We start from the raw sequence: 12,923 nt of genomic DNA, 5'->3' as shown, positions 1-12,923 counted from the left end.
GCAACTCCTAACGAATGCAAGTTTTGAAAACTGGCGGCAACGGAGATGCCGATGCAATGCAGATGATGCGCATGATGCGATGATGATGCGGCAACTGAAAATACCCACACGACGAAAACGGAAAGAAAAGGGGAAGCTTCTGGAACGTCGGTCTCGGGCTGTCACACTGCTCCTCTCGGGCAGAAGCTGCAGCCCAGCAGCCTCCAACCGCTACCACGGGATGCCTGCGGTTGCCGGATCCCGCTGCCCTCGGACGGATCCGGGCCAGAGGTCGCCGTTCCCCGCATCGCCTCGTCCCGCCGATGCCCTAACCGCCGCCGCCGCCTACCAGGCAAGCCACCGCCGCGGTGTCATCCCCTGTCTCAGGAAGGAGGACAGGGACAAGCGCCTGCTCGCCGATCGGCAGCATGGGCTGCTGCCTCGTCAGGCCGAGCGCGGCCCAGCCGCTTGCCTCCCCGACCAGGCCGCCGGCCAGCCTCTCACGCTTGGGCCTAGCCCGCCAAGGTGACCCGACCCCCGCTTCTTAGCCCTCGCCCGCACGTGTGTTAGTTACCCCCCCCCCCCCATGCTATGGTTAGGCCTAGTAGCAGATTCGGCCCGTGTAGTTTTTTTTTTTATGTCGAGCGATTTTTTCTATTTACGACGGGTTTCAGAAAAGTGCATGATTTTAAAATGCCCGTAGCTATTAAACCGTGCGTCGGATCAAAATGAGTTAGATATGTAAAATGTGTAGAATTTTGCGTAGATTAATATTTTCCAGCTCTCATGCATGTTTAAAACTATTAACCTTGTTGTTTGTCTCGTTTTGTGTGATGCCATGCTAAAACGGTTTAATTCACAGCTAGTTAACCGTAGCTCCGTTGGAGATGAGCTTTATATGCAAACCGACTAGAATGATGTGTAGTTTCATGTACTCCACTTTATTTTGACGTTTAATAAACATAAAATATGTTTAGTCAGATCCGGACAAATTTCGAAGTTAACGTATGGGGTCATTTCGGAAATGCTATAAGTTGTTTTTGACCTCATTTAAAATGCCTAGATAGGTAGTTTATTTGTGCTTCACCTCATGCCATGTTTAAATAACATTTAATATTGTCGTGTACCTAAACAGGAGTGAACTAAATAATTCGTATGTGGAGTTTCGTCAATATGCAACGAGTTGCATATTGATCTTCACTTAATGTGTAGTGTCTGATTGTTGTGAATTGTCATGTCATGCCTTGCATATCTGAAATGGACATGAATCATATTATATGGTGCAACATATCATGTATGTGTTGTGGTGAATATCGTGTGTTGATTCTTGTTTCTGGTTTGCTTCGTCTCGATAGAGTTCCGCAAGCATGCCAGAATGTGAGGATCCGTTCGACTACGTCGGTTCGTGTGCTTCACGGATTCGTTCTTCTTCCAAGCAGGATCTCAGGCAAGATTATCATTTCCCTAGATACCATTACTATCATTGTCATGCTAGTTGTTTCGTTTCTATCACTATGTCTCGATGCCTACCACATGTTAAATGTCAGCCTCTGAACACTGCCATGAAACCTTCAACCTTCCACAACCTAGCAAACCACTGATTGGCTATGTTACCACTTGCCTGACCATGTGTTAGCATTGCTAGTTGCAGGTGCGGTTGCTTCCATGTGATAACATGGGTTCCTTGTTATATCACCCTATAATTGCTAATTAATTTAATGAACCTGTATACTTGGTAAAAGGTGGAAGGCTCGGCTTTCTTGTCTGGTGTTTTGTTCCATCTTTGTCGCCCTAGTTTCGGCTAGTGGTGTTATATTCCATAATTGAGCGCTCCTAACACGATCTGGGTTGTTATGGGGACCCCCTTGATAATTCGTTTTAGATTAAGACTGGTCTGGCAAGGCCCAACTTGGGTACTACATTTGCCTAATAACTAATAAAAATGCATAGGGACCTCTGGCACCTGCGGAGTAATTAATAAACCTCCGGGCCAGTGCTCCTCATGAGTGTTGGTCCAAACTGGGCGATGTCTGGCGCCCCCTGGTCACCCGGGGTTTCAGACAACCCGATGTCTTGCCCATGTGGTCGTGCCCTGAGAATGAGATACGCGACTCCTATCGGGTCTGTCGGCACGCCGGGCGGCCTTGCTGGATTAGTTTTACCTTTTACGAAATATCTTGTGCATCGGGATTCCGGTGATGCTTTGGGCTATCTCGGAGTTGAGGTTTTCCACTAAGGAATCTGAGGAGATCACGAGTTTCGTGATCGAGGCTTTCTATGCGGCTTGTGGTAATTTGTGATGGACTAGTTGGAGCACCCCTGTAGGGTTAAATCTTTCGGAAAGCCATGCCCGCGGGTATGTGGCAACTTGGAAACTTTGTTTAACATCTGATTCTAGATAACTTGAAGTAAGCTTAATTAAAATATGCCAACTGTGTGCGTAACCGTGACTGTCTCTTTTGTGAGCTCCTTCTCCGATTGAGGACACGGTGGGGTTATGCCTGGCGAAAGTAGGTGTTTTAGGATCATTCTTTTGATCACCATTAGATCACGTTTGATATGCGTAGATCATCCCCCTATTTATTCTTGTACTCGTATGTTAGCCACTCAAATAAATGCTTAGTCGCTTGCTGCAGCCTCATCATTTAACCATACCTCACCCATTAAACTTTGCTAGTCTTGTTACTGTAACGACCAAGATGCGGCCCTTTCCTATTTTGGGGGCGATGCCCCAAAAGGGAAAGAGGCGCATCTAAGCGTTTCGCAAGCAAGATAATCATAGCATTACATATTCAAAGATTGACAAGTAGGGCATACACTTGCCATCTGACATAACATAACATAAGGTTTACATCCACACAATTATTCGGACAAGTTAGTCCCGCTACGGACTACATGAAATAAGGAAAAGACTATGCTATCCTGCATGCTGGCCCACGATCACGACCACGGCCTCAGTCCTCCGGATAGTTCACGTACAGTCGGTCATTCTCCTCATCGTACTGTCACGCCAGTTGCGTGCCATCAGGATCTCCTGCGTCGGGCGTACCTGTACCCGTTGGGGTGTTGTAGTAAACTGTGAGCCACGGGGACTCAGCAATCGGATAACCTTGGTACCGAAACTAGTCAAGTTATTAGGTGCGGAAGGTACAGTGTATAGGTTGAAGCATCCTAAGCTTGTATGGTGGCTAACTTACGAAGATCGGAGTATTTGATATGGTGGTCTACGCGAGCGGTCGAAGACTATGTGATCACTAAGTGATCCTGAACACCTACTTACGTCAGACATAACCCCACCGTGTTCCCGATCGAAGAGAGGTCTTCGAATGAGACAGTCACGGTTACGCACATAGTTGGCAGTTTTATTAGAGTTGATTCAAGTTATCTAGAACCGGATGTTAACAAATTATCCATGTTTGCCACATAACCACTGGCACGGCTTTCCGAAAGATTAAACCCTGCAGGGGTGCTCCAACTAGTCCATGACAAACTGCCACGGGCCGCAAAGTAATCCTCTATCACGAATCTCGTGATCTCGTCGGATTCCTTAGAGGAAAACCTCAACTTTGAGGAGACCCAAGGTTTCACCGGGATTCCTATACGCAAGATATATCGCTAAGGTAAGTCAAATCTGGCAAGACCTCCCGACGTGTCAACGAACCCGATAGGAGCCGCGTATCTCGTTCTCAGGACACGGTCGGATGAGCGCAGCGTACAGTGGCCTGATAGAAATCTCCCGAGTTGCCCCGGGTTGGCCCCGCACACGACTCTAGTTTGGACCAACACTCATGAGGAGCACTGGCCGGGGTTGTTGATTAAATCCTCGGGGTAGCTATTCCCTATGGAGATTATTATTAAGTGATTAGCAAATTAAAACCAATGTTGGGTCCTGCCAGACGAGCCTTAACACTACACGATTTATCAAGGGGGTCCCCATAACAACCCCGAACGTGTTAGGAGTGATCAGTTATGGAAACAAACACCAGTAGCCGAAACTAAGGCGGCAACAACGGAACAAATCACCGGCAAAAGGCTAGGCCTTCCGGCATTTACCAAGTATATAGGTGCATTAATTAAATGCAGTTTAATCATAATGATATCAAAATACTCATGTTATCACATGAGACAGCTCACACCTGCAACTAGCAAAGCTATACATTAGAAGCTGAGCAAGCCTACTTAGCCAAACAACATTAGCTAGGAGGGGAAGGTGTTTGGGTTTCAGGGCATTAACAGGAGGCATTTTTATCAAGTGGTAGACAGCGAGCATATATCGAAGGAAACGTGATTCTAAGCACAACAATGCTAGATACGGTATCAAGGTCACAGTCATCTTGCCTGTGATGTCTTCAGCTTGGAACTGCTCTTGATCTTCCTACACGTACTCTCTCGAATCCACGTACTCGCTCTCCGATCCCGGTGCTACCCAAGATAAAAATAACAGCCAATGAACACCAACGCAACATGATGCAACAAACAATATGATGCATGAGCCGAGAAGGAAGCATGCATCACTATTCTAGTCACTTTCATATGCATGAGATGAGTTGATAAACTTCTGGACAGAACTTCACACTAAGCTATCTTGACATGCATGAGGATGGCATGAACAGGTGCATCACGAGAAAATGATGCAAAAACATATAAAGAACATAGAGAACGGAGCTACGGATCAACCGGAAACCACGAAACAAGATATGGAGTTCTACGGTTCAAATCCACCACAACACACTCCAATGGCACTCTCCTGGTGTTACCAGGTTGCCACATGATCAAACAAACAAATATAAGTGGGGTGGTGAAAAGAAACACACCACGCCACAACAATGCTCACACAAGCTTCAAAACAACTAAAACAGGCAATCTGTTCTAAACAGCATCATAGCAGTTTGTCTACAACATTCAAAGTACCTGCAACCACCCAAATGAGCCAAACAAGATATGTGGCAAAAGCCATTCAAAAGCTCTACAAGCCGGAGCAAGAAGCTACTGCAAAGGCATCACACATGGGAAGATCTATGGACACAAACTTGGACAAAAATAACAGATTTTGGGACTTAGTGAAAATCTCTGAAGCATTTTGGCAGCCTCCAAAATGATATCTACAGGAAGTGAAAGAGCATGAAATTTAACAGAGAGCTAGACAAACACAAAAGCTTACAAACCTTAGTTTGTTGCATGAGCTGATTCCCAACACATGAGCTTGTGCAACCAAAACAACAAGGGAAGAAAATAACAGCAGATTCTCAGACTTAGTGAAAATCATAGATTTTCACAAAGCTGGCAATTTCAGCCAAGTGTCAACTTTGACAAGGCACAACAAGTGCATACAAACTCCTATGAGCAAAACAAAGACTCCATGTTGTAGAGGGGTTCACCCACTACTGCCACATCAAGGATTCATCCTCATTGGGCCAACACACCACATGACACTAAGCTCTGATACCAAACTTGTAACGCCCCAGACACACCCATCGGTGGTCGTTGCTCCTGACGGGATCTAGACTGGACCCACATATCAATACTAAGTACCTACAACCACCCAATAGCCAAACAAGATATGTGGCAAAAGCCATTCAAAAGCTCTACAAGCCGGAGCAAGAAGCTACTGCAAAGGCATCACACATGGGAAGATCTATGGACAAAAACTTGGACAAAAATAACAGATTTTGGGACTTAGTGAAAATCTCTGAAGCATTTTGGCAGCCTCCAAAATGATATCTACAGGAAGTGAAAGAGCATGAAATTTAACAGAGAGCTAGACAAACACAAAAGCTCACAAACCTTAGTTTGTTGCATGGGCTGATTCCCAACACATGAGCTTGTGCAACCAAAACAACAAGGGAAGAAAATAACAGCAGATTCTCAGACGTAGTGAAAATCACAGATTTTCACAAAGCTGGCAATTTCAGCCAAGTGTCAACTTTGACAAGGCACAACAAGTGCATACAGACTCCTATGATCAAGGATTCATCCTTATAGGGCCAACACACCACATGACACTAAGCTCTGATACCAAACTTGTAACGCCCCAAACACACCCACCGGTGGTCGTTACTCCTGACGGGATCTAGACTGGCCCCACATATCAATACTAGTCTTTTCTGCGCACTTTGTGCTCACTCATGCGCACCCGGGATGAACTTCCCGGTCGGTCACCCATCCTAGAACTACTCCAAGCCAAACACGCTTAACCTGGGAGTTCTGTTTGAATGGGCTCCCGGAAAAGAAGGAATTCCTTATTGATATGAGTAGTTTATCATCCCTAATAAGCCAGGCTATCACATACACCACCACTCAGAGGAACCGACATCCCCGTCGGGCCACAGGAGCCTTCCCTCTTGGCACAAACGTCTGTGCATCCAGTCGAGTACATGTGACATGCCGTGTGCCACGACGGGTCACAAACGTCATGAACGACATGACTGCACACCTGTCCGCAAACATCCGTGTAACCGCGAGGGTCGGCTCTGGTACCAAACTTGTAACGCCCCGGACACACCCGCCGGGGGTCGTTACTCCTGGCGAGATCTAGACTGGCCCCACATATCAATACTAGTCTTTTATGCGCACTTTGTCCTCACTCATGCGCACCCGGGGTGAACTTTCCGGTCGGTCACCCATCCTAGAACTACTCCAAGCCGAGCACGCTTAACCTGGGAGTTCTGTTTCAATGGGCTCCCGGAAAAGAAGGAATTCCTTATTGATATGAGTAGTCTATCATCCCTAATAAGCCAGACTATCACAGTTACCTTTGGAAATGAGATTGCTGAGTCCTTGTGGCTCACAGATTACTACAACACCAATTGTAGGTACATGTAAAGCGGCACTTTGACGTGAGCGCGATGATTGTTCTATTTAGAGTTTCTTCTTCTTCTTATTCTTCACCGATCTAGGTTGGGTTCCAGGGCGGCAGCCTGGGATAGCAAGGATGGACGTCGTTCTTTTATCGTTTGTTTTCATCCATAGCCGGACCCCGCTCTTCTACATGATGATTGTATATTGTTGTATTCGATGTGATCTTGTTGTAGCTCGTGGCGAGTGTAAGCCAACTCCGTATATTCATCTTTTCAGTACATGTACTTGTAACGATATCCATTCTTGCGAAACGAGGCCCTGTCGTTTGTTTTTATCCGTGTCGAGGCCCTCGCGCCATAATAAGGATAGTACCGCTTCTTGGACGTTACAGGTGTCCCGCCCATGATGTCCCTCCATTGTAGCACCTCGCTCCACAAATCGCGATGTCGCTTGTGCTGCACTGCAGCTCCACGACCATGACGAGATCCACGAGGACGTAGCTCCTCCTTTTTGTAGTACCGGTGTCCTAGATGAGAAGCATCTGTGATGTCCCCAACTCGTAACGTCGGTGGCTCGGGATGGGACGCAGCTGTGCTGTCGGCCGCGTAGCTCCGGTGAAGGTTGGATATTCGTTGCTGCTTCCTTCGGTGGAGGAGATGGGGATACAAGAGAGAGCAGGAGGAAAAAGTTTCCGAGAGTAAGTAGGAGGAAAAGAGTAGTTGCGGAGGAGATAAGGTGGAGAGATAGAGGAAAGCGGTGCAGGCCACATGGCAAAAGCACGAGGCAGCTTGCGCTTCGCTGTTTTCATCCGACTTAAATTAAGTGTTTTCGGAAAAGAAACCCACGGCCACGCGAGAGTCCAACACGGATCGAACGACACCGATAAATTGGCTTTCACGACGTATGGACAAAAAAATGATGCAAAGAGTGACCCCTTCACCTAAACACGTGGTTGATACTCCCTCCGTTCCTAAATATAAGTCTTTGTACAGATTTCAATAGTGAACTACATACGGATGTATATAGACATACTTTAGAGTATAAGATTCAATCATTTTGTTCCGTATGTAGACCCTTAGTGAAATTGGTTAAAAGAATTATATTTAGGAACGGGGGGAGTAGATGAGGAGGCGGGTGACATGGATGTTTAAGTCCGACTGTTTAGAAGTAGTTTCCCGATGAAATCCATCTGCCCGAGATAAGAAAAAAAACTAGTGGCCTGTCAGCCGCCGTCCCATAAGAAACGAACGCCCGCGATCGCTTGATCCAGCGACCCGTGCAGCTGCGCGCGGTCCTCGTCGGCGTCTTCTTCCCCCCCCCTCGTCTCCACCTCCCCGTGCTCGCTCACGCTGTCTGTTCCTCGAACCGCCGCGGCGTCACGTCACAGCCACCAGGCGCGAGGCCTGAGGAGGGGGGAGCCGGAGACCGGCGACGCGGGGGAGAGATGATCTCGCAGTTCTTCGTGCTGTCGCAGCGCGGCGACCACATCGTCTTCCGCGACTGTGAGATCTGGATCCTGCCCCCCCTCGTTTTTTTCGCGGAATCTGTCGTGGTCTGCAGCTGATTTCGGGGCTGGGATGTTCGTGGTGGGTGGGATGCAGATCGCGGCGAGGTGCCCAAGGGCAGCGCGGAGATCTTCTTCCGAAAGGTCAAGTTCTGGAACGAGGACGAGGCCGAGGAGGCGCCTCCAGTGTTCGTATGCATCTGCTCCCCTCTCCCGGCTTGCCTCTTTCTTATTCGGACTGGACAGTTTGATAAAACATCCTGAATTTGTGGGGTTTGCGTGCTGGGTTGCTTTGTTAGGTTCAGATGATAGCCTGATAGCTGTGTTTATGAGTTGTTTGAGTATGTGTTGAGAAGCTTAATAGCATCACCTGTTTCTAGATAGAACATGAGCTTACAGATCGCTGGTTCTGTTTGGAATCATTGTTCGTTCCTTTCACTATAACCGAGCATTTGGTTAAGTGCATTAGGGGGCATCTGCATTCCTGTGTAAGTAATTCCTAAGGCAAATGGTTTAGATGGACTTAGAAAAGAAAATTGATTAGTCTCTCCTCCAGCGACTCTTCAACTGTTTAGGAGGTCTGGAAGTGGGGACTAAGCTCACCAGGAAGGAAACTTTTAGTGCTTGTCCTCCATTATGGTTCTTTTGGTAGTGAGCAGGGTTATAGCATGATGTGTTGTTGGTTCCATATCAGATGCGCATGAAGCTTGCCTTGGAGGATCTGACTATTGAAAAAGTTCAAGTTAGATGACAGACAGATTACTATGATTATCTTGTAGGCTTGTAGCATATTTGACTCTTGATAAAATGAAGGAATATTACATATATGTATGGAAGAGACAACAATGATTGCATTCCTCTTTCTGTCGATTCATCCATTTCTTTGCCACTTGATCTGACATGTGGCCTTTTCTACATTTTGCAAATGACAGAATATCGATGGGGTTAATTATGTCCATGTCAAAGTCGCGGGACTATTTTTTGTGGTAACCACAATGGTCAATATCTCGCCGTCGCTTCTCTTGGAACTTCTGCAAAGGATCGCACGTGTTACAAAAGACTATCTTGGTGTACTAAATGAAGATTCTTTGAGGAAGAACTTCATTTTAGTCTACGAGTTGCTCGATGAAGTTATTGTAAGCACCCTATGGTCCGCACTACCTTTGTTCATATAATATTAACTGCAACCTGTTCTGACCATGTTTTGGGGCCACTAGCAAATTGTAGCGTATGATTCATCTGTTTAGGACAAAACACAATACTATCATCTTCTGGTAGAACAATGTCATTATTTATGTGTTGAATTGTGTAATTAGGACTTCGGGTACCCACAAACAACTTCTACCGAGGCTCTGAAGTCGTACATATTTAATGAGCCAATCATGGTTGATGCTGGACGGTTGCCACCACTTGGTCCTGCTGCTATGTTCATGGTAAAAATTCCGCCTATTATTCCGAGAAAACATGGCTTTAGGGTCTCACTTGACCAAGCAGTGTGCTACTTACCATTTTACTTTGGTAATCTCATAGTTTAATTTGACAAATTGTCTAATGCAGCAAGGCACGAAGCGGATGCCGGGTACGGCTGTGACAAAATCTGTTGTTGCTAATGAGCCTGGTGGGAAAAAGAGAGAGGAGATTTTTGTTGATATCATTGAAAAAATAAGCGTGACATTCAGCTCGAGTGTAAGTTCTGATATACACATGCTGTGTTGCTGTTTTTCCTTTTCTTCTTCCTGGTCTGAGATCTCAAACATGTTGCTGTTCTGTAGTATTAGTAGTGATTTTCTAAGTAGTTCAACTTGCTGCATAGTTAGTATGGTTAGCGGATTCTCTTTACTATCAAAATTTGCTCCTTTATCATTCAGTTTCTTGTCCCACTGGTATCTTCGTGTTTACAACTTAAAATTTGACATGCATAAGATGTCATCTTGTTGCCTCGTACTGTAAAATTCAAAATCCATGGAATAGGGATGATATGACCTTTTGGTTCTGAATAGCTCGAATGGGATACTTGCACTTTGTGAGCATGGTTTTCGAGTTGATGAGTCGTTCTGGGGTAGCGACTCGGAAAAAGTCGAGCCTGCAGTTGCGACTAGTCGTGACTCGAGTTGCTAGTCGACACTAAGTTGAGTCGACATTTTTTTGCGACTCATCGACTAGTCGACAACTAGTCGCGCGACTTGAAAACAATGTTTGTGAGGCACCACATATGATGATCCTACTCCTGAGTAGTTAAATGGCAGTTTGTTTTGTTATCTTGATTATTGTGATATTAACTAGGATGAATACATGCTTTGTTCTAATGCAGCAGTAGTACTTTCATGTGCTTACTATCTTCTATCTAAAATTTCATTATACAGGGTTATATACTTACCTCTGAGATTGATGGAACCATCCAAATGAAAAGTTACCTTAGTGGGAATCCAGAAATCCGTCTAGCTCTGAATGAGGATTTGGGCATTGGAAAGAATAGCTCTTCTACACATGGTACGGCTGTTAAATTTTCTTCCTTTAATCACCTGACTTAGGAAAATGTTGTATCACTACTTTCATTGACTGCCGGATGCCTATAAGCACGCCTGAATTTTATGTTTCTTCACTGTTCTTGATCTTGTGCTCATAGTGTTGAAAACGTGTTACATTTTTACTTAATGGGTTATTCAACGGATACATTTAATCATTGATATCAGTGGAGGCCCTCTATTTGCATTCTATCTTATTGTAGAATCCCTATCTTAACCGATATTTGATATTCACTATAGCTTGTTACCACTTGAACAAAGTGAGTTTGATGTGATGTTGCTATCGTGTAAATTTGATCTGGTTACCATCACTTTATTCTTACATCTTATGAATTAACAATATTACAAATGCTTGATGCCAGATTACAGAAGTTCTTCTGGAGGAGGATCCGTCGTTCTTGATGATTGTAACTTCCATGAGTCAGTGCAGCTCGACAGTTTTGACATTGACAGAACTCTGCATTTAGTAAGTACTACTGATATGATTTGTTTTGTCTTCCTTTTTACTTCCAAATATGCACAGCAGCAAAATTTGACAATCATATTTACCAATGAGTAGATACCACCTGATGGAGAATTTCCAGTGATGAACTACCGGATGACTCAAGAATTTAAGCCACCCTTCCGCGTTACTGCACTAATTGAAGAAGCTGGCCCATCTAGGGTAAGGTATTTTGTGTTTTTGAGGTGCTGATAAAATTAATATTTTGAAATTGGTGTATCTCGATTCAAGATCTGATTTATGTTACACAGGCTGAAGTTCTATTGAAAATACGGGCAGACTTTCCTGCGAATGTCACTGCTAACACAATCACAGTACAGATGCCAGTACCCTCTTACACTATGAGGTTAGTTGCAGCTTTATTTTGTCCTGTTGAGGTTGGACAAAGTGAAACATTAACTTCTGCTTTCTGATAATTGGTTTAAGGGTTGCCTTGTGGATTACTTTGCAGGGCAAGTTTTGAACTGGAAGCTGGGGCAGTTGGACAGACAACGGATTTTAAAGAAGGAACTAGGAGACTGGAGTGGAATCTAAAGAAGGCAAGTTCCAAAAAGGATTTATCCTGAATTTGTTAGTCAATCTGCTGTGCTTTGCTGAACAAGTAACTTTTGGCAGATTGTTGGTGGTTCCGAGCATACCCTTCGTGCAAAGCTCACATTTTCTCAGGAGACACATGGTATGCACTTGACTTCTAGCTGGCCTGTCTATGTTCTGAGTGGCCGTTATACTATGTTTTTGTGACACGCATCTTTATGAACACAGGAAACCTCACAAAGGAAGCCGGACCAGTAAACATGAACTTCACTATACCTATGTACAATGCTTCAAAGTTACAGGTAAGACCATCTGCTGCCACCTTTGTGCCAACACTAACCAGATTTAAGATTTTTCTTAGCTGTTCTAGTATTTGATGTGTTTGAACAGCTAGTGGATCGATGTATAGCTTTTATGCTTCCTGAACACCACCTAAGCGACTGAACTATTCCCTTCCCCGCTGCAGGTCAGATATCTTCAGATAGCGAAGAAATCCAAAACATACAATCCATACAGGTGGGTCAGATATGTGACACAGGCCAACTCGTATGTAGCCCGGCTATGAGGACATTGTTTGTACAATTCTTCCAAAGGCCCTTGTGCAACTTTCTTTTAGTGTTAATTTTTTCTTCTGTAATATGCAGAAAATGCATGATGGTTGTTTGTATTCTGAGCAGTGAATAAATTTCATGTTCGTCTGGTAATTACAAACTGAAACTTTTTTTTTTTTTTTTTTTTTTTTTTGCGAATAACTGAAACTGTCTCACTTCAAAAATAGCACGAAGATGAATCATATGATGGAATGCATCGGATCATTGGCTGCTTTATATTTCTACTGGTGATGCCGGATGAGAATTACAACAGTGGCAATCTTGTTTGAAGCTGCATTCTTTTTATGTTGACAAACATTAGAGACGTATTTCCTCCGTAAAGAAATATAAGAACGTTTAGTGATCTAAACCCTCTTATAGTAGGGAGTACAAAGCTACCAACTGCTCAATATTGACACTCGTCAGCATGTAATTATGGCACAAACATTAGGGACGTACAAAGCTAGCATGTAATTATGCTTCAAGAAAAG

General features: G+C 44.7%; 1 protein-coding gene across 1 annotated transcript; it reads left to right on the top strand.

The window, feature by feature from the left end:
• The first annotated feature begins 8,047 nt into the window (after nucleotides 1–8,047).
• Nucleotides 8,048–12,546, top strand: LOC123425265 (AP-4 complex subunit mu). Its single transcript, XM_045108943.1, has 13 exons — nucleotides 8,048–8,279; nucleotides 8,379–8,473; nucleotides 9,214–9,417; nucleotides 9,598–9,714; nucleotides 9,839–9,967; nucleotides 10,645–10,771; nucleotides 11,169–11,272; nucleotides 11,366–11,470; nucleotides 11,560–11,654; nucleotides 11,760–11,847; nucleotides 11,924–11,984; nucleotides 12,071–12,144; nucleotides 12,309–12,546. Exons 1-13 carry the CDS (start codon nucleotides 8,222–8,224, stop codon nucleotides 12,405–12,407), a joined length of 1,356 nt encoding a protein of 451 aa, XP_044964878.1. The 5' UTR covers nucleotides 8,048–8,221; the 3' UTR covers nucleotides 12,408–12,546.
• The last annotated feature ends 377 nt before the right edge of the window (nucleotides 12,547–12,923 follow it).

This window comes from Hordeum vulgare, chromosome 2H (assembly GCF_904849725.1).
Source record: "Hordeum vulgare subsp. vulgare chromosome 2H, MorexV3_pseudomolecules_assembly, whole genome shotgun sequence".
In the NCBI taxonomy this organism is placed as follows: Eukaryota; Viridiplantae; Streptophyta; class Magnoliopsida; order Poales; family Poaceae; genus Hordeum; species Hordeum vulgare.
This window is presented reverse-complemented; position numbering and strand designations above follow the sequence as displayed.